Below are 22,666 nucleotides of genomic sequence, written 5' to 3' on the forward strand. Positions count from 1 at the left end.
ATGGTATGTGCTTTCTGTGTGCGCTCTTGCCCTAAGAAAGGTGAGAGAAACTTTACAGGATGATACAATAGAACCTAAATTATATACTTACTATTGTAAGTAAGCAAGCTACGAAATTCCTGCACAAAATGCTTCGTGAGTGTTGAAAGCAAAGTGTGGTCAGCACACATTTAGAAAGCTTCTACCTGATAACTGCGTTGGCAACTGAATATCATACCTTAAATCTTTGTTACTTACGGTACAGAAGCATATATCAGGTCACAGGATTTGTAATTCAGGGACCTGGATTAATGATCTGGAGTACAAGAATTTAAATTTCATCATGCAGTCGGAGCATTTAAATTTAATGTTAAAGTGGTGACCACAAAAGTAGTAGATTGTTGTAAAAATCCACCTGCATTACTCATGCCCTTTGAAGGGGAAATTTTTGCATAATAGTGTGAAAGAATGTTTTTCATGCATTTTTCTTTTTTATCCATAGGCAGCCAATATACAGCCTTTCTTTGAACATAGCCACCTTATGTCCCCTTCACAACTTATTTACCGACCCATCAGCAAATTTGACAACCATTCCAGCTATCCCTTGATCCAAGTCACTTATATAAACTGCAAACAGTTGAGTCCCAGTACAAGTGGCACACCACTTGTTACATATTACCAACCTGAAAAAGACCCATTAATGCCTGCTCTTCAATTCTTGAAAGCTAGCCAATCTTCTATCCTTGCCATTACACACCAAGAGTTCTATTTTCCACATTAACCTTTGATGTGGCATTTTATCAAATGCTTTCTGGAAATCTAACTACCTCACATTCACTGGTTACCCTTCATCCATAGCGCAGAGAGAGATGTGACAGATGCTATCTTGACCCTGCATAAGTGAACAGCATAGTTTGGCAGTTTACTTGGAATGCCATTTCCTCAGAAAAGTGTTACCATGCAGATGTGATTGCATAAAACTGGACAATGTTAAATGCATTAATAGCGTCAGGTGTGAGCAGGTCATCTCAAACATACTACACTTTTCAAAATGCTCCAGTGGTTTCATACTAAATACGCACCGAAAGACCATATTCACAGCAGAACGTGGCAATAATTTTTCCTCCGGACTGGGCAAGTGCCATATATTGAATGCAAGCCCACTGGACATTAAGGCTGGAATTCTCTGGTCTCGTACACCCCACAATTGCTGCCAGTGAGAATGGAGAATTTGCTGCTTGGCGGCACAGTAGCACAGTGGTTAGCACTGCTGCTTCACAGTTCCAGCGACCTAGGTTCGATTTCTGGTTCGGGTCACTGTCTGTGTGGAGTTTGCACATTCTCCTCATGTCTGCGTGGGTTTCCTCTGGGTGTTCCGGTTTCCTCCAACAGTCCAAAGATGAGCAGGTTAGTTTGACTGGCTGTGCTAAAATTGCCCCTTGGTGTCCTGAGATGCGCAGGTTAGAGGGATTAGCGGGTAAATATATAGGGATATGGGATAGGGCCTGGGTGGGATCGTGGTCAGTACAGACTCGATGGGCCAAATGGCCTCTTTCTGCACTGTAGGGTTTCTATGATTCTATGCGCAGCCAAACCTCAGTTCACAGCAGTGGGACAGGGTGAGGTTAGGGAATTCTGGCCAAAGTCTTCAGCTGTTTTGGCAGTATATAGCCACTGACAGGATCACTTAGTCTTTTAACTAGAAAGCTGAACACCAGTATGTGGATTCTCCATTACCATGGTAAATATATCAATCAATGTTTTGGGTACTCCAGTGCATTAAAGTGAACTATACTGCATAATTAGAATATGTATTCATTTAGCCAGCGATGCCCATATCCTGTGAAATGAATAAATAGTCTTTTTGTTGTTTAAATGTGGTTTCATCCATAAATGTGGAAAACTGGCACTGTATGTTCTGCAGGGACTGAGATTCCCTAATTATTGCCAAATAAGCACTTGCGTTCCAATTACTTTAAAATCACAGTCTTCATCCTGCAAACTGAAATGGAACTTTTATACCAACGCCCATTGTTGTGACAGCCTGATATACTGTTCCTTCTCGCTCTTGGCAGTAGCAGTGCCTCAGTCGCAGGTTAAATGCTTGCTGATTTGCCCAAGCATCTACAGGGACTCCTGAATGGCAAATCTGCCGCTATACCCAGAGGGCCAACTCGAGTGGGCATCCGTCGACTTGACAATGGGGATTATTTATTGCAGCTACTGGCTAGGAGGAGAAAGCAGGCCACCATGTGTTTAATATTGCTACAGCCCTTCCTCATCCATGCTTAAGCAAGCAAGTGGGTCACAAAAAATGCAGGGTCTATGCTGTACTGTGCAAATAGAAATGAAAGCATTGCTTATTGGAAATTTGCATTACCGTACTGAATCAGTGTATTTGATGAAGCTTTACAGAATATTAATAGAATTATAGAGTCCCTACAGTGCAGAGGGAGACCATTTGGCCCATCGAGTCTGCACCGACCACAATCCCATCCAGGCCCTCTTTCCATAACCCCACATATTTACCCTGCTAATCCCCTGAATTTCACCGCAGTGTTAATGTAAGTCTACTTGTGACTAATAAATAAACTTTGACACGAGGGTCAATTTAGCATGGCCAATCCACCTAGCCTGCACATCTTCAGACTGTGGAAGGAAACTGGGGCACCCGGAGGAAACCTATGCAGGCATGGGGAGAACATGCAAACTCCATATAGAGTGATCTGAGGCCGGAATTAAACCTGGGTCCCACAGTGCTCACCACTGTGCCACCCATATTTCCAGGTAAGATTGCATTGCAGGCCAGGGATTTTATATAGAGAATTAATTCATTGTACATATGAATTTGGCACTCATAAGACTCAGCTTTACATGTGTACAGTTTGAATTCAATAAGATCACACAGATCAGTGCTGTGTTCTGACCTGATGCCAAGATAAGAAACAGAGAGGACTTACCACTGAGTAGAGGCCTGTTGAGTGTATATATGCTAGGCAGGTCTTCGATTTCACTGATTCGCTGGTAAACTGCACGAGACAAGTGATCGGCATGGTACAAGCTACCCAGGATAATGCTGGCAAAGTAGATGGGCTCCACAAAGTGGCTTAACAGGGCTCCCTGAATTCCAAGCACATTCCATCTGAAAGTACAAAGACCAGCATTTTGCCATCAAACAATATTCAAATTGCCTAGCAGACGATGATCATCAAGGCATGCCATGAAAATGCTGAATAATATCTTTTGCCAATGATGAAACGTTTTGCAGCATAACATGCTATTCCAAACTAAATTTTCCTGGCATATATATAATTGCTCCTCTCAAATTATGGACAAATGCCACAAATGTAGACCTTTATACATTGACCTAAAGACTTTCTCTTTCAACCGTCAATGTCATTCAAACACTTCAGCCTCTAAGTGCTTTCCCACTCTTGCTCTAATATATTTCTTTTTTTCAAAAATGCTCCAAAGCGGATACCACTAAGCTGAGATAGCTGCATGCAAGACTAAATTAGACCAGTCAATTGTAGTCATTAGTTCATCACAGTTTAGCAGGTGCCTTGCACATATAAAAAAAAGTGACCAGAAATTTTAAAAGGTGTAGTGACAGAGCAGGTAATAATTTAACTGCAAAATTAACTACTGAGGATAAGGCATTAATCTACGGCTTAGGCCAGACTCTTCAACCTTGCCTGTAGCTGTGATTCTCCGATCCCACTGTGTGAACTGACATTTGGCTAAGCGCCAAATTCTCCATTCTTGCCCACAGCGCGATGTCATTAGCTAAAGAATTCCGGCACATCTCTGCTAGCACGGTTCTCAGTGGTAGATTCAGTGATTTTTTTTATTCATTCATGAGACATGGGCATCACTAGCTGGCCAGCATTCGTTGCCTCTCCCTAGTTGGCCTTGAGAAGGTGATGGTGAGCTGCCTGTCAAATCGCTGCAGTTCGCATGCTGTGGATTGACCCACAATGCCATTAGGGAAGGAATTCCAGGATTTTTGATCCAGAAACTGCAAAGGAACAGCCGGTATATTTCCAAGTCAGGACGGTGAGTGGCTTGGAGGGGAACTTGCAGGTGGTGGTGTTCCCATGTATCTGCTTCCCTTGTCCTTCTAGGTGGAAGTGGTCATGGATTTGGAAGGAAAATCTCAGCAAGTTGGTCAACTTTGACAACAGGTTATCTGGTCTCGAAACATCAGCTCTTTTCTCTCCTTACAGATGCTGCCAGATCTGCTGAGATCTTCCAGCATTTTCTCTTTTGATTTTAGATTCCAGCATTTGCAGTAATTTGCTTTTATCTTGGGTTTGGAAGGTGCTGTCTAAAGATCGTTGGTGAATAGCTGCAGTGCATCTTGTAGATAGTAAACACTGCTGCGACTGAGCGTCAGTGGTGGAGGGAGTGGCTATGGTGCCAATCAAAATCATGAATTACAGCGAGAGTTGATCAAGAAATGTTCTGCTCAATTCAAATCTCTAGACTGCACAGAAAAGTCACTTGCAACTAATAAATCAGTAACTACACATCACACACCCAATAAGAATGTTATTCAGAAATTTAACTTGAATGAAAATAAAATTGAAAACACATTTTGCAGAGGGGTTAGTTTTAAAAAACAAAGTGACTTTCCAGATGAAATTCAATTGACGTGGTCAAGTATTTCATGTGCCAGAATTTCACAATAGCGGAATTAACTTAACCCACTTGAAAGGAACAACGAGAATGCATGGAAAGTGGAAATTGGTCCCAAGTAATTGATACATGCACCAGATTTTGAGTCTAGTCCTCATTTTTGGATTCAAATCCACCCCATCCCCATGTGGGAGTGCAGATTAGTTCCAGTCCACATTTCCACAGATATTATCCATTAATACTTAGCCGTTCCATAAAAAGATGCATTTTTTCTTGGCTGGCTCAAGACTAACAATACTCAAGGAGGGCAACCAGCCTTCTGCAAATTTGATTTTTTACACTGAAAACACTTATTTGCTGTGAAAATTCACAATTAAATTCAATTAAAATGTTGCAAGAGAGATCAGGCCCTCAACACAAAATAATATTACAGAATCACGTGAAGAATTCATCAGGACAAAGGGGATTTTCATAGTAACTTCATTGAAGTGATAATGTAAGACTACTTGTGACAAAAAATAAATAAAAAACAAGAGGTTATTTTGTAGATGGTACAAAGTGGTATAGAATCCTACAGTACAGGAGGCCATTCAGCCCATTGAGTCTGCACCAACCATAATCCCACCCAGTCCCTATCCCATAACCCCATGCATTTACCCTAGTTAGTCCTCCTGACATTAAGGGGCAATTTAACACGGCCAATCCGCTTATCTTTTAGGCTGTGGGAGGAAACCAGAGTACCCAGAGGAAACCCACGCAGGCATGGGGTGAATGTGCAGATTCCATACAGACAGTGACCCAAGCCGGGAATCGAACCCGGGACCCTGGTGCTATGAGGCAGCAGTGCTAACCATTGTGCTGCCCCAGTGTAAAATTTAACAAAGCTAAGAAAAACTTGGCTATTTTACAATAATAAAGATACTGACATCACGAATAGCTTAGTACTAACAGTTCAATCTATGGGGCAAGTTTTGAACTAATTTTTTTTTGCTGTTTTGGTCACTGATAACCTTAATTTCACTTCATTTCTACCCAACATTACCCACTTGATCTACTTTTTTGTGCAGCATTACAATTTTACTTTATTTCTTCCCTGGCTTGCTGAGGCTAGCCATTCATTTTCAAGGGCATGGGAACAAGGGCAGGGCATTCAGCCCCTCGAGCCTGTTCTTCCATTCAATTAGATTACGGCTGATCTGCACCTCAACTCCGTCTACCTGTCGTTGTTCCATTTCCCCTGGTACCCTTATCCAACAAAGATCCATCAGGCACAGCCTTGAAAATTTAATCGACCCAGCATCCGCAGCCTTTTGGGGGAAAAAGAGACTCCCCAGATTGCCACCACAATTTGCAGGGGTAAAACTGCTCCTGGATTTTCTGGAAAAAGACTCTGCTCTAATTTTAGGACAAGTCTGCTGCGTGCTGCCAGTAATCGTTTTCAATTTGTTTTCTGCTAAATCGGTGTCCGTATGTCTAATGATTTACACTGCAACATCACTGGCACAATCCAATCAACCTTTTCACCTGAAAGTGGAATGTATTCCCGCCAATATCCTTTGCAGCCAGACTTGCACACGGAGGATTAAACGAGCTTTTTTCTGTTGTATGTACAAGTCCTGAAATGGTCGTTAAGCGTTATTTGTTTTATCTTTTGGTTGATTTCTATTATACCCAAGCATTCACTGGTCAATCAGTTTTGTACACTTTCATAAGGGGCGACACGGTGGCACAGTTGCTGCCTCACAGCATCAGGGACCCGGGGTCATTCCCGGCTTGAGTCACTGTCTGTGAGGAATCAGAGAATTGTACAGTGCAGAAGGAGGCCATTCGGCCCATCAAGTCTGCACCAACTGCAATCCCACCTCGTCCCTTTCCCCCAAAACCTCATGCATTTACTTTAAATGTCAGGGGGACTAGCAAAGGGCAATTTAGCATTGCTAATCCACCTAACCGCACATTTCCTGGGAGGGAACCAGAACACCTGGAGGAAACCCATGCAGACACGGGGAGAACGTGCAAACTCCGCACAGACAGTGACTCAAGCAGGGAATCAAAGCTGGGCCCCCCACGCTGTGAGGCAGCAGCGCCACCCTGCCGCTGCCATCAGCGTAGAGAATATTTGTATAGTACAGGGAGGTCCAATGGAGAGTTGTCCATGACACCTTTGTCAGTCTCTCACATAACTCTGATTCACAGGTCATCCAGACTCGAAACACTGGCTCTATTCTCTCTCCACAGATGCCATCAGATCTGCTCAGGCCTTCCAGCATTTTCTGTTTTTGTTTTAGGTTCCAGCATCTGAAGTATTTTGCCGTTGTCAATCTCTCCTTTGCCTCAACCAATTGCTGGCCCTCTATCCAGTCCCCGCACAGTCCCAACCCCCAAACTCTTTCCCCACACAACAATACAAATATCATCCTATTTCCAATTGTCTTCAGCTCTGATGAGGAGTCATCCAGACTCAAAATGTTCGTTCTGTTCTCTCTCTCTCTCTTTACAGATGCTGTCAGACCTGCTTAGATTTTCCAGAGTCCATATTGGCCAGATATGGTTTGGGGCACTTTAACATAACTAGGTTTTTTCTCTTTACACATGTTAAACAACCAACAGACTGAACATAAAACTTAAGAACTAGGAGCAGGAATAGGCTATTTGCCCTCCTGCTCCGTCACTCAACAAGACCATGAGTTTGCACACTCTTCCTGTGTCTGTGTGCGTTTCCTCTGGGTGCTCCGGTTTCCTCCCATACTCCAAAGATGTGCAGGTTAGGTGGATTTGCCATGCTAAATTGTCCCTTAGTGTCGGGGGGGTGGTGGAGTTGGGTGGTGGTGGTGGTTAATAGGGTTAATAAGTAGGGTTATGGGGATAAGGCCTGGATGGGATCATGGTGGGTGCAGATTTAATGGGCCAAATGGCCCCCTTCTGCACTGTAGGGAATCTATGATAATTCTAAGTAGGCTTACATTTACACTGCAATGAAGCTGCTGTAAAAATAACCAAGTTGTTATACTCTGGCACCTGTATGGGCACACTGAGGGAGAATTTAGTGACGGAGAATTTAGCGTCTTTTGGATAACATATGAAATAAAAGCAGAAAATGGTGGAAAAGCTCAGGAGGTCTGGCAGCATCTGTGGACATGATGTGGATACGCTGGCGTTGGACTGGGGTAAACACAGTAAAAAGTCTGACAACACCAAGTTTTAGTCCAACCGATTTATTTGATAGTAAACTCACAAGCTTTCGGGTTAGCCCCTTCGTCAGGTGAATGGAGAGTTCTGGCCTCAGACGGAGCATATAAAGCACAGACAGTTTACAGATTACTGATTAGAATGCGAATCTTTACACCTAACCTGCTGTTCAAGTCCTGAAGTGGCTGACAATGTGTGTGGAAGGAGCACTGATCACAGGTTAAAGAGATGTGTATTGTCTCCAGACAGTACAGTAAGTGAGGTTTTGCAAACCCAGGCAAGTCACGGGGGTTACAGATAGTAACTAAAGATTCACATTCTAATCAGTAATCTCTAAACTGTCTGTGCTTTATATGCTCTGTCTGAGGCCAGAACTCTCCATTCACCTGACGAAGGGGCTTACCCGAAAGCTTGTGAGCTTACTATCAAATAAATCAGTTAGACTAAAACCTGGTGTTGTCAGACTTTTTACAGCATCTGTGGAGACAGAAACAGAATTACTGTTTAGAGTGTGCCTGATGTTTCTTCAGAACCCTTGTTAGATACTGGATGAGACAAAGGATGAAGTGGAACTGGCAACGAGGGCAACTTTGATATCTGGTGGGGCAGCATGGTGGCGCAGTGGTTAGCACTGCTGCTTCACAGTGCCAGAGACCTGGGTTCAATTCCGGCCTCAGGTGACTGTGTGGATTCTCCTCGTGACTGCGTGGGATTCCTCTGGATGCTCTGGTTTCCTCCCATACTCCAAAGATGCATGGGTTAGGTTGATTGGCCATGCAAAATTGTCCCTTAGTGTCATTAGCAGGATAAATATGTGGGATTAGGGAGAAAGGTGGGATTATTGTCAATGCTGACTGATGGGTCGAATGGCCTCCTTCTACACTGCAGGAATTCTGTGATTCTGAGAGTCTGTGTTGCTGAAGAGAGAGAGGGGGGGAGGGGGAGAGAGAGACAGACAGACAGATTTGTTCTTTTATTTATTCATTCGTGATACACGGGTGTCACTGACTGGTCAGCATTTATTGCCCATCCATAGTTGCCTGAAGGCAGTTGAGAATCAACCACATTGCTGTGGCTCTGGAGTCACATGTAGGTTAGACAGGGTAAGGACAACAGATTTCCTTCCCTAAAGGACATTAGTGAACCAGATGGGTTTTTCTGACAATGGTTTCATGGTCACCAGTAGATTCCAAATTCCAGATTTTTAAAATTGAATTCAAATTCCACCATCCGCTGTGACGGGATTCGAACCCCAGAACATCAGCTGAGTTTCAGGATTAATAGTCAAGCGATACCACCACTAGGCCATTGCCTCTCCAGAGAGGGAGAGAGCTCAAGTGTGTGCATATGGAGGCACATGCCACAGAGTGTGGATCTCAGGATGTGGCAAGAATAGCAGCCTGTGCAATACTGCACGTCTCAGTGATCCCTATAATTCTGGGTGCTTTCGAAACATGAAGGACGGATCCTCAGTTGGAATCCGCGTGGTAAGCCAGAAACGGTTGCCGAGGAAAGAAGGGGGTTTTGGTAACACAGGAAGAAAATGGAAAGCAATGAAGGTGATCACTATGAAAGAAAGAAATAGAAATCCCACTGGAGACAAGAGTTGAACTTTCCTGGAACAGAAGCGACAGTGCATTAAACACCAAAATAAAAGAAAAATATTGCAGATGCTGGAAATCTGAAAAACAGAAAATGCTGGGTAAACTCGGTAGCATCTGTGGAGAGGGAACAGAGTTAATGTTTTGAATCCCTATGACTCCCTTTCACAGCATACGTATTATAGGGTACAAATTACATCTGCTGGTACAAGTAAATACACAACAATTGCCTATTAAATTAGCACCCAACTAAATTATTTAAAAAAAAATTCTCCTGAACACAAGGACATGATTTTAACTTGGGTCATTTCCGTTTCCAGTTAGATAGTCAACATCTTTTCACAAAAGTAGGGGAGTCTAAAACTAGATGGCATAGGTTTAAGGTGAGAGGGGAAAGATACAGAAGAGTCCAAAGGGGTATTTTTCATTCAGAGGATGGCGAGTGTCTAAAATAAGCTGCCAGAGGTAGTAGTACAGGCGGGTATAATTTTGCCTTTTAAAAAGTAATTAGACAGTTGCATGCGTAAGATGGGTATAGAGGGATATGGGCCAAATGCGGGCAATTGGGACTAGCTTAGGGGTTAAAAAGGGCAGCATGGAAAAGTTGGGCCGAAGGGCTTGTTTCCATACTGCAAACCTTTATGGTTCTCTCTCTTCCAACAGGCTCATTTTTTCATTTGTTAGCACAGGTTGTCAATGCAAATAATAGACTGCATCTTCAGTTGGCTAGTTATACAAAAGTTTCTCTATTAACTGTATCATTTACAAACAGTTGTTTGGTAGTACAGAACTTGAACAATGTTTAAGAGAGATAGATATTGTTCTGTAGTTTTTCATCTAGCACTCATCAAGTGCAGAAATGCCAAATTTAAAATGATACAATGTTATACTACTGGAGGAAAAGGTGTGAATTGGTTGGCAAGTCAAAGCTGATTGACCAGTGCACAGGGACCCGGTCTCTGCAAACAAAAGGAATATGTTCAAAACTTGCTCCTTTTTCAAATTGCTCACGATATGGGGGTAGGGCCTGGGATGTAGGGATATGGGGGTAGGCCTGGGTGGGATTGTGTTCAGTGCAGACTCAATGGGCTGAAGGGCCTCTTTCTGCACTGCAGGGTTCTATGATTCTACGAGTTTGGGGGAGCCAATAGTTCCCTGTTGCTTTCTCCATGACATCAACCAATCGCCACATTTCTTTGCTTTAAGTTGCAAGTTGTTGCAATTTGGTGCGATCATTTGAAATCTGGCATTCTTGCATTTGTCCTGATGAGTAAAAAAAGTGAAGTTTCGGTAAAACTTCCCCCTTTTGTCCATTTAGAGTTGTACAATAGAATTTGCAAAAGGTCTTTGGAGCCCACTGATGCAACAGATCAAATATGCAAGTCTCAGACATATCGCACTTTAGGAGAGAGGAGCAAACTCATTTGCTGCAGAATTGGAAGGGAAATTAGGAATGGCATTTACTCAAGATGCAGTACTATCCCCAAAGAGATCAGAGAGATGTGTGAAGCTGCTACTAGGTTCAAACCGGAAAACTGCTGCACTCCACAGCAGTGCAACAAACAAAATGAAAGATATATCACTGACCTTGCTATTTTATCACTACACGACATAGTGAGCAATCGCTCGCCTTGCAACACTCCATCCCATGTCTGAATAGTGTTGCTGGATCGAACTGGAATCGTCCCTTCACCAGATTCAATTTTTGTCCTCAGCTGACCTCGCGCCTTCCGATTTGGGTGCTTGTCTCCCTGATCTAAAATTTCAGGAGAGAGAAAATAACTGGAACTGACTGCACAAAACATCAACATTAAACTCAAGAGAAAGCAGACCAGATGGGAGATGAATAATCATTGAAGAAAATTCACAATGAAGACTTTGACATCAGTACTCACCATTCGTGCCACAATACATGGAACAATTTCAGCTGTATTAATAAGGGAATACAACAAATGCACTTCTAATTTTAATTAATAAAAATATTAGAGTCCCTAAATATTTGTTTGACAGGAGTTCCAATAACAGATCATTAGAAATAGGAGCAGGAATTAGAAATAGTCCCTTGAATCTCAAATATCAAAGCTGACATCAACTTCACTTTCCTACCCGACTCCCATACCCTCAATTCCCTTCCAACCACCCCAAAAATATTATTGATCTCAGTCTTAAATGTACTAAATGACTGGGCATCCACTGTTCTCTGGGCAGAGAATTCCTCCAAGTGAAGAAATTTCTTCTCATCTCAGTTCGAATTGACCGACCCCTTACTTTGAGACTATGTCTGCTAGTTCTAGACGGTCCAGCTGCCTAGAACCAATGTGTCCAAGTCTTCAAAGAATGAGAGTTCTATATGTCTTACAAAGATCACCTCTCATTCATATTTGCTACCTTTATTACGAAATGGAAGATGGTAATTGTTGGGGTTATAATTGTTTCCCAAAGAGAAACTTGGCCAAGCTAGCATAACTATTTGTAATTTGTATTTTATTATGAGAAAGAATCTGCACTGAAGTCAGGAGCAAAAATTTCAAACCAATTTTGGAGATTTTAAATACTAAATGGAAACATTTATTAAAACAAAGCAAAGAAAACTTCAACACACAAGATTGCATTTACACAGTTAACTGTTCTACAAACATTTCCCAAAAGATTTCAGCTTAGTTTAAACTCAATGCTAAATATCCCCTTTTGGGCAACAGTCCTCAGATTTTCTCCATAAAAATTTCAGGACAATTACCACAAATATCCATGGCAGCTAGAGGTGAAGTATTCCACATGTTTCTTTCCCTCTCACTCAACATCGGAAATACCAAAGCTTGTTTCAAAGCCTTGCAGACAATACACTGGTCTTCTGAGAGGGTGGCTGTAAACTCCTTTCTTCACAGATCCACACACACCCAATACCTATCCAGCCTCCAACCTCTCTAAGTTTGCTTGCCCCTTTCATATTTAAGTCCATTGTTTTTACATCCTGTTGAAAGCTCCCTTTCCTAGAATATATAGACTGTTCATGTTTTTTACGGTCATGTTCATTTACAATCTTGGTCAATTGTACATTCTCCAATTGACATACAACAGTTAAATTGCATGACACGTCCTTATTGTTCATTCATGCTGGACATGTGTACACACCCATTTCACAGTATACCATGGACATGGGCTCGAATCCCACTACGGCAGTTGGCGGAATTCAAATTCAATAAAAAAATTCCTGGAATTAAGAATCTACTGACGATGATGAAGCCGTTGTTGATTGCCAGAAAAACCCATCTGGCTCACTTTGTCCTTTACAGGCACCTCTTGATCTCACCAGTTACAAAGAAATCTGCACATGCCTCACACTAATAAAGTTGCATCCTTTATGTAGGCCACATAAACACCCATTCCACACTTTATTAATCCATAACTTTACTCCAGCCAATTTTTCTCATGGACATGCACAAAAACTCCTGCAGGGAAATTGATATCTGGCATAGTTATACGTTTGAAAGTTACCATAGCCTGCAAATTTATTCTGTCGGCCAGGCAGGCAAGTACCAACATGCATCTTGTCTTCTCATTGTCCGTTGTTATCACTAAACTGCTTTCCACCCAGTACAGTTTGGCTACTGGGCAACTGAAATTCATGGCCTTCCATCCATGTTGCCAATGTGATTTAATGGGTGCTGGTGTTTTTGCTGCTGTCTGATGATAAATCACTGGTCTTTTTGGCATTAAGGTCTGTTAGTACTCTCTACATCTAGCTCTTCTGCCACAACACTGAACTAGTTTCATTTCATAAAACAGCTACAATAACTGAAGTGGAAATCGTCGAGAGCTCAAGTTTTTAGGTGTCCAGGTCACCAATAACCTGTCCTGGTCCCCCATGCCAACACTATAGTTACGAAAGCCCACCATCACCTCTACTTTCTCAGAAGACTAAGGGAATTTTGCATGTCTGCTATGACCTTCATCAACTTTTACAGATACACCACAGAAAGCATTCTTTCTGGTTGTATCATAGCTTGGTATGGCTCCTGCTCTGCCCAAAACTGCAGGAAACTACAAAGGGTCATGAACGAAGCCTAGTCCATCACACAAACCAGCCTCCCATCCATTGACTCTATCTACACTTCCCTCTGCCTCAGGAAAGCAGCCAGCATAATCAAGAACTCCAACCTGGACATTCTTTCTTCCACTTCCTTCCGCTGAGAAAAAGATACAAAAGTCTGAGATCACATACCGAACAACTCAAGAATAGCTTCTTCCCTGTTGCCATCAGACTTTTGATTGGACTGACCGCACATTGATCTTTCTCTACATCCTAGCTATGGTTGTAACCCTACATTCTGCACCCTCTCCTTTACTTCTCTATGTACGGTATGCTTTGTCTGTATAGCACGCAAGAAACAATGCTTTTCACTGTTTACTAATACATGTGACAATAATAAAATAAATCAAAAATCAAATCAAATCAAAGCTATATGTGATTTAGAAACCTTTGCTGGATTTTGAGTTTGATTCTAGTCCACAAGTGGGAATATAGGCATTGCATTTCCAGGGACAGTGTAACCATCCTTCATAAACCCATTCCAATACTTGCTTCTCGAGTTCAGGCCAGTGGCTGGTTCCTGTTCTCTTGGAGCACTTAGTCTTGAACATCATCTTCAGGGCGGATTCCTCCTTCTTCCATTCTCATAGCGATTTTTGCACCAACTCCAAATTGGTTACTTGACGGTGAACAAAGTTTACAACTTTGAGCTTGAAAACAGCTTTGTACATGCTTAGTTTCGTGGGAGGACAAAACTACCTGTTCATCATTCACTATGCCACTCACGATTAACTCTGAATGGGCATGTCTTAAACTCACGTGCATCGTCTTCACAACACCAGCTGCATCATATGTTCAAATTGAGGCACCAATTTACAGGATCAATAGAACATGCATTTTATTCATGCACTCATGGGATATGGGTGTCGCTGGCTGGGTCAGCATTTATTGTCCATCCATGAGGGCCATTTAGAGTTAACCACATTGATGTGGCTCTGGAGTCACATGAAGGCCGGCCCAGGTAAGGATGACAGATTTCCTTCCCTACAAGGGGAGCTAACTTAAACATCGAACACATACAAAAGCATTTTTGGCACTGCAAAATGTGTTCTGTACATCAGGTTGACATATTCATTACGGTTTATAGTAAATCTGTTCACTTAAAATTTACATCCTCCAGAATAGTTACTAAATGATAGCTTGCAACTGGAACAATTTTCCTCTAAAGGCACTCAGATTTATATGAGCTTAACTCATTAACTCATCCTTTGCCAACTTCCAGAGAAGTTAGATTTTGAAATTCCTCCCAAATAATCTCCCACTCTATCCAAATGTCCAGAGGCATTAATTCTACACAGGGTGCTAGACTGCACAAGCCATAAAACTGGGCAGATGGGTTATTCAGCTATTGATATGACAATGGCTTCCCTGATTTTGGAGAATTGCTTATTACAATTTCACAGCTTTGAGTCGTTATGGTGGAAAGTTAAGATTTTTAAAAAAATTTGGTTTATCTTGCGCAGAGGCCTAAGATCCTAAACCAAAGGAGAAAATGCTGGAAAATCTCTCAGGTCTGGCAGCATCTATAAGAAGAGAAAAGAGCTGATATAGATAACTCTTGGTCAAAGCTGCCTAAAATTCTAATTTTCTCAAACCAGCGCTGCTCAGGTCAAAATTGCCAAATTCTGGAAAGCTAGTATTGTGAAATAATCAAATTGATCATTCAGCAAGATCATCAATAGATTCCTTGTGTTCTTCATAGAATCCCTACAATGCAGAAGGTGGTCATTCAAGTCTGCACTGACAACAATCCCACCCAGGCCCTATCTCCATAATCTCTCATATTTACCCTGCTAGTCCCCTGATATTAAGGGGTCAATTTAGTACAGCCAATCCACCTAATCCGCACATCTTCGGAGTGAGGAAGGAAACCGGAGCATCCGGAGGAAACTCAAGCAGACACGGGGAGAACCTGCAAACTCCACACAGTCACCCAAGGTGAGAATTGAACCTGGGTTCCTGGTGCTGTGGGGCAGCAGTGCGAAATACCGTGCCACCCTCTATTATGAGAGGAAAAAAATCAGAAAACACTGGAAAAGCTCGAATGTCTGGCAGCATCTGTGAAAAGAGAGACAGAGATTCGGTTAAGTCCAACGTGACATTTGGTTGGAACTGGAGGGAGGTAGCTAGGAATGTGATGGGTTTTATGCTGTTGAAAAAGAGGGGAGGGACACACTGACCAAAATATGTCAGGACAGGTTAGAGGGCAAGGGAGATTAAATGGGCAAAGATGCCATGGGTGAAGTGTTGGGGGTAATAGAGGAAACCCACTGCCAGCTGGAGGAATACACCTCATCTTCCGATTAGGCACTTTACAGCATTCTGAGCTCAACATCATGTTCAATAACTTCAGATCATGAAATCCATCCTTCATTTTGAATCTTGTAACTCCCTCATCCATTGCTAATATGTATTTCGTTCTCATGTTTTTGCTTGCACACAGTGCGGACTTTTGTTTTACTATTAACACACATTGCTATTTCACTTTATTCTCTAATTAGCATCAACTCTGGACCATTCTTTAATACTGTTACCACTCCCTTTGTCTAATGTTCCCTGCCATCTTTGTCATTTAATGTCTCTGGCCCTCGACCCTCACCCTGACCTATTTTACTCCTCCCTTTTCAACAGCAGAACATCTACTTTCTCACCTCTCTCCAGTTCCAAAGAGTCATACAGACTCAAAACATTAATTCATTTCTTTATCCACAGATGTCAGGCCTGCTGAGTTTTCCAGCAATTTCTGTTTTCATTTCAGATTTTCAGTACCCATGGGGTTTTGCTTTTATTCCTAATATTAGTTCAGATGAAAGTTACTGACCTGAAGTGTCAACTGCTTCTTTCTCTGATGCTGCCTGATCTGCTGGGTATTTCCAATATCTTCCGTTCATATTTTCTAACAGCAGATCTCCTCCCTGCTAGCCTTGAAGGTGAAGAAGTCACTGATTGTAACGCCCAGTGAATTGGGCAAGCAGTGAGAACTAAAATAAACCCTCAATTATATGGGCCAGCAAGACGCTACTGTTGTGTGTGACTTTCTGCCCCCTCAATAACATGTCAGTATGGCAACCAGCAACACATCCTTACCCTCTACTGCCGCTTCATGTGGTGAGAAGATACGGGCATCTCCACATGGTGACGTACTGATGTAAAGGTGAAACTGTACATTCTCCTTAAGCTTGAAGCCTCCTCCTTCACACTTGACAAAAATGGATTTGTGGTGGTCTTCTGTCTTGTTACTTCAGAAACAAGAGAACAAAATATTGCTTTAACAACACTGACAATTCCGGTCCATATTTCAATTCGTTTGATTGCGAAAAATATCACTTTGCCCAAATAAACCATTTCCATTGACGTAGTGAGTGACTTGCAAGTTGGCAACAGAATAAACAAAAGTTAGCAGATCTTGGTCAGTCACAAGGTGGTTAGAATCATAGAATCCCTACAGTACAGAAGGAGGCCATTCGGTCCATCAAGTCTGTGCTGACCAAAATGCCACTCCAGCCCTATTCCAGTAACCTCACACATTTACCGTGCTAATCCCCCTGACACGGAGGGTCAATTTAACATGGCCAATTCACCTAACCTGCACATCTTTGGACTGTGGGAAGAAACCGGAGCACCCGGAGGAAACCCGCGCAGACGCATAGAAGTAGTGTAAACTCCCACAGATGGTGACCCGAGGCCGGGATTGAACCTGGCTCCCTGGCGTTGTGAGTCAGCAGTGCTAACCACTGTGCCACCATACCACCCATTCTATATCTAGGTTCCTAGTTATAATTCTTTTCTTTGTTTTAATAAACGTACATTAAGAAACATGCAATTCTACAATTTACTTTACCAAAACATAATGCTTTTCCAATATATCCCAACATAGATTCCAAAAACATTTACAAGACTTGGGGAAAGAAGGATTACCACCTTGCCATGCAGCATTATACAAGACTGATAGAATTGTTGGATAAAACAGAACCTTCATTTTCCCGAAAACTTGAAATACAGAGACAAAAACATCTTGTTTATAACTTTAAGGGACCCATGAAGAAACACTAGATAATGGATCTACAAAGGCCTGAAATAATTGTAAATGCTATGAACTATAAGTAGCTGCATTGCCAGCTTGGTTATCAATATTAATTATTTCACGACCTGTCAACTTGACATCTTGGTGTGTCTTGCTTCATAACTGTAAGAATCGCCATGATATTTTCACAGCTTCAAGTTCCAGCCAGGATGGAGATAATTGGATAATTCCCCTGTTAGAACACACCTGGAGGTCACACTGCTGTAAGTAACTAGGACTGATGTTACATGCATCATTTGTGTTGTGTTACTATCCTCCATTTACTGCATTTTGCTGGAAAAATAAATATGCGTTCACAAGTTTTAGTCATGAATTTGGCAAATTTAAAACCATAGCTTCACTCTACTTCCAACTCAGTGTCTTACACAGTAGTGTCAATATTCACTCCATACTTTTGCTGGGAAATTTATAACTTGCTTGCATCTTTTGCACTCATCTACAATGAAATCACTGAATCCAAAGTACTTTGTGACATCCTGAGGATAGGTTCTCTTTTCTTTCTTACTACTTATTATTACAATATCCATTTTAATGCAAAATAATCCCAAAATGCTTCACAGATGCAGTTTAAACGAAGGGAAGATTGAGCTGAGTTGAATGATAGAGTGGGGAATAGAAAACAGAATCAGAGTTGGGATTTAAGGAGGGTGTCAAGAGAGGACATGAAGTGAAGAGGCAAAGACAGTTAGGCAAGAAATTCTGAAGTTTGGGGTGCTCCACTAGAAATCAGAGGAACAGAGAGGATGGAGAGATTACAAAGGTAAGGAGGACATGGAGGGTTCTAGAAATAAGATGTGAAGCTTTGGGTATTGGAAGCTAATACTGGTGTGCGAGGACAGCGCTGATGGGTGAGTGAGGCATGGTGTAAGATGGGTATGTGCAGATGTTTGACTCCTTTATACTCATCTATTTTAAAACACTTCTGGTTGGTCTCCTATGTTCTACCCTTCACTATGCTGAGGTCATCTAAAATTCTGCTGGCTCAGGGCAAGGATGCAGTGTATCAATCATATTGGGCAAGGAAAAAAGAGGATGGAGTAGAGGTAGCAGAATAGACAAGCTTCCTTTTAGAGGTGACGATGGAGGAGTTGGGTTTAAGACAGTTGGTAAATGGAGAAAATAAACAGCAGGATAGTTGTAGACTGACCTCAAGAACCAAATGAAATCCATTTAAAAAGACTCTAACACCAGTGTTATAAAACTTAGAACAGCATAGTGATTCTTTAATCATACCCACCTTAAATGGTATTCCATTTGGGAGTAGAGAAACCTGATGAGGGATCTGCGTGCAACAATTTCAGCATGACAATCATTCAGAGCCAAGCCTCGGTCGCTCATATACTCTCCATTGATGCATTTAGTGCCCGTGGCAACGCATATAACCTGGGCATCTTTGACATCAGACCCTGGTTCCAGAAATGATGTGGGGAGTAAGAGGAAGAGGAAAGGTGAGAAACAGAAAGCCAGTATAGCACATCATTAGGATCAAACACAGTTGCAGCACAGAAGACCAGTTGGTGCACTGTGTCTGTGCTGGTCTTTACTACAGCAATGCAAAATGAATCCATTGCCAAGTCTACTTCAAATCCTTGGCAAATTACATCTTATATATGCCTTTTTTCTGATGCACCAACTTTGCATAATCAAATTCTTCCTAACCTCTTCCATTCTATAATTGACAAATATTTACCAAAGAGCTTGCAACCCTCGGAAAAGTCCTGTCACATCTACAAAACTTCCTTAATTGTCAAACACCCACCTCTGGGTGCTGATCACTTCAAACCCAATAACATTAACATTAGCAATAACATGAACTTAGCTCTGACAAAGAGCTAACCAGACTCAAAACGTTGGCTCTTTTCTCTCTCCATAGATGCTGTCAAAATCTGCTAAGATTTTCCAGAATTTTCTGTTTTTGTTTCAGATTCCAGCATCTACAACAATTTGTTTTCAACATTAACTGGATCCTTAATATTAACTTGGTTTCCTGCTAATTAACCAGCTTTCCATACATGTTGCTACACGTCCTGTTCTACCGTAAGACTGAGATACCTCACTAAAGACCTGCTGAAAAATCCATATATGTTATATCTACTGTGCTCCCCTCATCTATCATACCTCCAAATTGAATTCACCAGATTTAACAAACACAATGTACTGTGATGAGAACAGTGCAACAGATGTAAGTATACATGTATTGTTATACATGTTTAAAAATTCCGCTTTATCCTAGAGGCAGTCTGTATGCCTGGTGGGAATGTAGCTCAGATGCTGGGAGAGCAGGATAATTGCTCATTTTAGTTATGTAGGATATTTAGGATGGAGTTACTGGATTTGTGCTTATAGATGGAGATTTCTCCTGGGGTTTTTGATTAGGCTGATTGAAAGGGTAATGAGTTACCAGGTACTGGTGTGGGAAGAGTTAGATCTTTAGCAGGGAATAAAAGAACTAAGGAGATGCTGATGGAGGTCTGCTGAAGTCAGAGGCATGTGCAGCTGTTCCTGAGAACTCACCCACTCTTCACAATATCTCTCTGAAAGCTTCATGGCTGTTAACACAAGCTATAGCAAGTAGGCTTGGGTTTGTTAACTATACTTATTTAAAAGTAATGTTGACTTATGCACGAATGAGGTTTACTTGGGACAGGAATAATCATAAGCTAGAAAGTAAAGTTGCTTCCTTTCATTTCTAAATATTCTTCAACTGTTGATGGTTAAGGTGCTTCATTTATTAGAGTTATATTTAATCTGTGTTATTAAATAAAGTTTGCTTCACTATAAAATATTACGAATGTGTCAGTGAAATCACTGCTGGAGAGAAATATCCTATCTCCATATCTATGCTAAATGTTGGGGTCTGGTCTGGTTTCTGAACGTAACGTGGGGCTCTGTTCCAGGGCCCAAACACTTTTAACAAATTGGTGCTTGCGACCCCTCATTAAGCCACATTTCTAAATTCTAACTGATCTAATCACAAACAAACAAGTGATGTTGGACTGCATCCCTTTCTAGAACAGAAGTGTTATGTTGAATATTATAAAGCTCCCAGCATAATTTGCAAATGATTCGAAAGCTGATTAGAGGTTCTGCTCTCTCCTCTTAGAACTTCCTTCATCAAATAATGTTGCTGAAATGACTGATTGCATCAATCCTTGAGCAGTCCTTCAGTGTAGTTTATTCTGATGATTCTCAGCCCTTTTCTTTTGATGTAAGACAAGCAGGAAGTCACTGAAAAAAATATTGTCTTCACTATGGCCACAAATTTTGCTTCAGATGATTTTTACCTTCATTCGTGTACAAATCGTATAAATGATGGTGAAATTCAATACATTGAAATGCCCCATAATTAACCCACGAATGTTGTGAAGGATAACTTCCCATCTGACAGTGTATGCTTCTGCTCTGTTGCAATAAGAATGGAAATTTTAGGCCACTGCCCACAACTCCCATTCATTAGATCCAGACTACCTTCAATCATCAGCTCTGAACTTAACAATTACAACAATAATTGTACATGCACAGGGAAAGGAAGCAGTTCATAGAATCCCTACAGTGCAGGAGGTGGTCATTTGGCCCATCAAGTCTGCATCAAAACAATCCCACCTAGGCCCTATCTCCGTAACCCCACACATTTACCCCACTAATGCATGCAGACCGGGACATTAAGGGGCAATTTAACATGACCAATGCACCTAACCTGCACATCTTTGGACTGTGGGAGGAAATCAAAGTACCCAGAGGAAACCCACACAGACACGGGGAGAATGTCCACACAAAGTGACCCAAGCTGGGAATCAAACCCAGGTCCCTGGAGCTGTGAGGCGGCAGCGCTAACCAAATGTGCCACAATGCCACCCATAAATTAAAATTTGTAGAACGGAAATTGGGGTACCTGATAACATGATTAATTTGGTAGAAGACAAAGGCCCTGATCACCTCAGGAATGAATTGAATTGTCAGAAGACAACAGCCCTGATTACCTCAGCAACTCAGGTTAATAATTTGAAAACTCATTTACCACAGGCTGAAGGCAGCTCAGATTAACACGAGCAGAAAAGCAGGCGAATTGCCAAATCATAACCAATTACACAGCTTGTACAAATAAGCAGGAGATTTAAAGGTGTAAAAAGGGGTGTTTCAATTAAAGTCCTGACGCTGCATGAAAAGTTCATGCCTAGGCTCGACTGCTTTTTGCAATCCAACATCAAACTAAAGGCAAGACGAGAAACAAGGCCAAGCCTGTAAAGCATTGGATACATGGGTTGGACTTCATCACTCTATACAAGCGAGAACAATTCATTCTGATGCCTGCAGCCAAAGTTCCCTTCATGTTTCATCCCACTAGCAAAGTATTGCATCCTCCTGAAAAGCACATGACAATATTATTCTCAAGCATTATTGCAGGAACCTCTCTAACTTTTAACAGGTTTCGCTATCTGCATTAACACAAATTTCATTTCGGATCACTGTCCCCATTATAAAACAAAATTATTTACTTAATTTTGGTGTTCAGCAGAAGTTTGGGTGATTAATAATTAATAAGTGATTATAATTTACAACATGACCTTGCTTAAAATAATCATTTACGATGCTAAAAATAATTATAAAAATATTATAAGACTAAATGCAAGTCACTAAATCAATATTAAGTAACTAATCTTAAAAAAGTCTGATCACAAGAATAAAGATTTGTGAACATTCATAGACAGCATAGGGACTAATATTTACACTATGAAAAATCCAAAGCATAGGACCATTGGCTTTAAAAATAGGGGAACAGATATTCATCTCGGGCAATGGGGCAAAGTGGGCAGCACTGAATTGGTCAGCCATTGTATGCAGCACCAAATAGTTAATTCCATTGACTGCAATGGAACTGAATATCAGGTATATAGATAATGGGAGACCGGTTCTATGCTGTCCATTTTGTGCCACTGTCCAAGACAATTTCCACCCCATAGAGTGTGAAAGCAAAGAATCTATGCTAAACCTTAGAAGCACATTTACTTAGGCCCCAGCTGGAGAACTGAGGCCAATTCTGGGCAGTGCTCTTTTGGAAAGATGTCAACAGTTTAGAAGATGGGT

The 22,666-nt window shown here is 41.6% G+C and overlaps 1 protein-coding gene across 12 annotated transcripts in view; it reads right to left on the minus strand.

Moving 5' to 3' along the window:
* LOC145349943 (double-stranded RNA-specific editase 1-like) overlaps positions 1 to 22,666 on the minus strand; it is a 262,569-nt gene that overhangs the window by 21,663 nt on the left and 218,240 nt on the right. For all 12 annotated transcript variants that reach the window (XM_080198635.1, XM_080198641.1, XM_080198646.1 and 9 more), the window contains 4 exons: positions 18,819 to 18,987; positions 16,585 to 16,736; positions 10,995 to 11,163; positions 2,940 to 3,121 (listed from right to left, as the gene is read on the minus strand). In XM_080198635.1, the coding sequence (XP_080054761.1) occupies positions 2,940 to 3,121; positions 10,995 to 11,163; positions 16,585 to 16,736; positions 18,819 to 18,987 (672 nt within the window). The remainder of the gene's footprint in view (positions 1 to 2,939; positions 3,122 to 10,994; positions 11,164 to 16,584; positions 16,737 to 18,818; positions 18,988 to 22,666) is intronic.

This window comes from Carcharhinus amblyrhynchos, chromosome 11 (genome assembly GCF_965287045.1).
Source record: "Carcharhinus amblyrhynchos chromosome 11, sCarAmb.v2.hapA, whole genome shotgun sequence".
Lineage (NCBI taxonomy): Eukaryota > Metazoa > Chordata > Chondrichthyes > Carcharhiniformes > Carcharhinidae > Carcharhinus > Carcharhinus amblyrhynchos.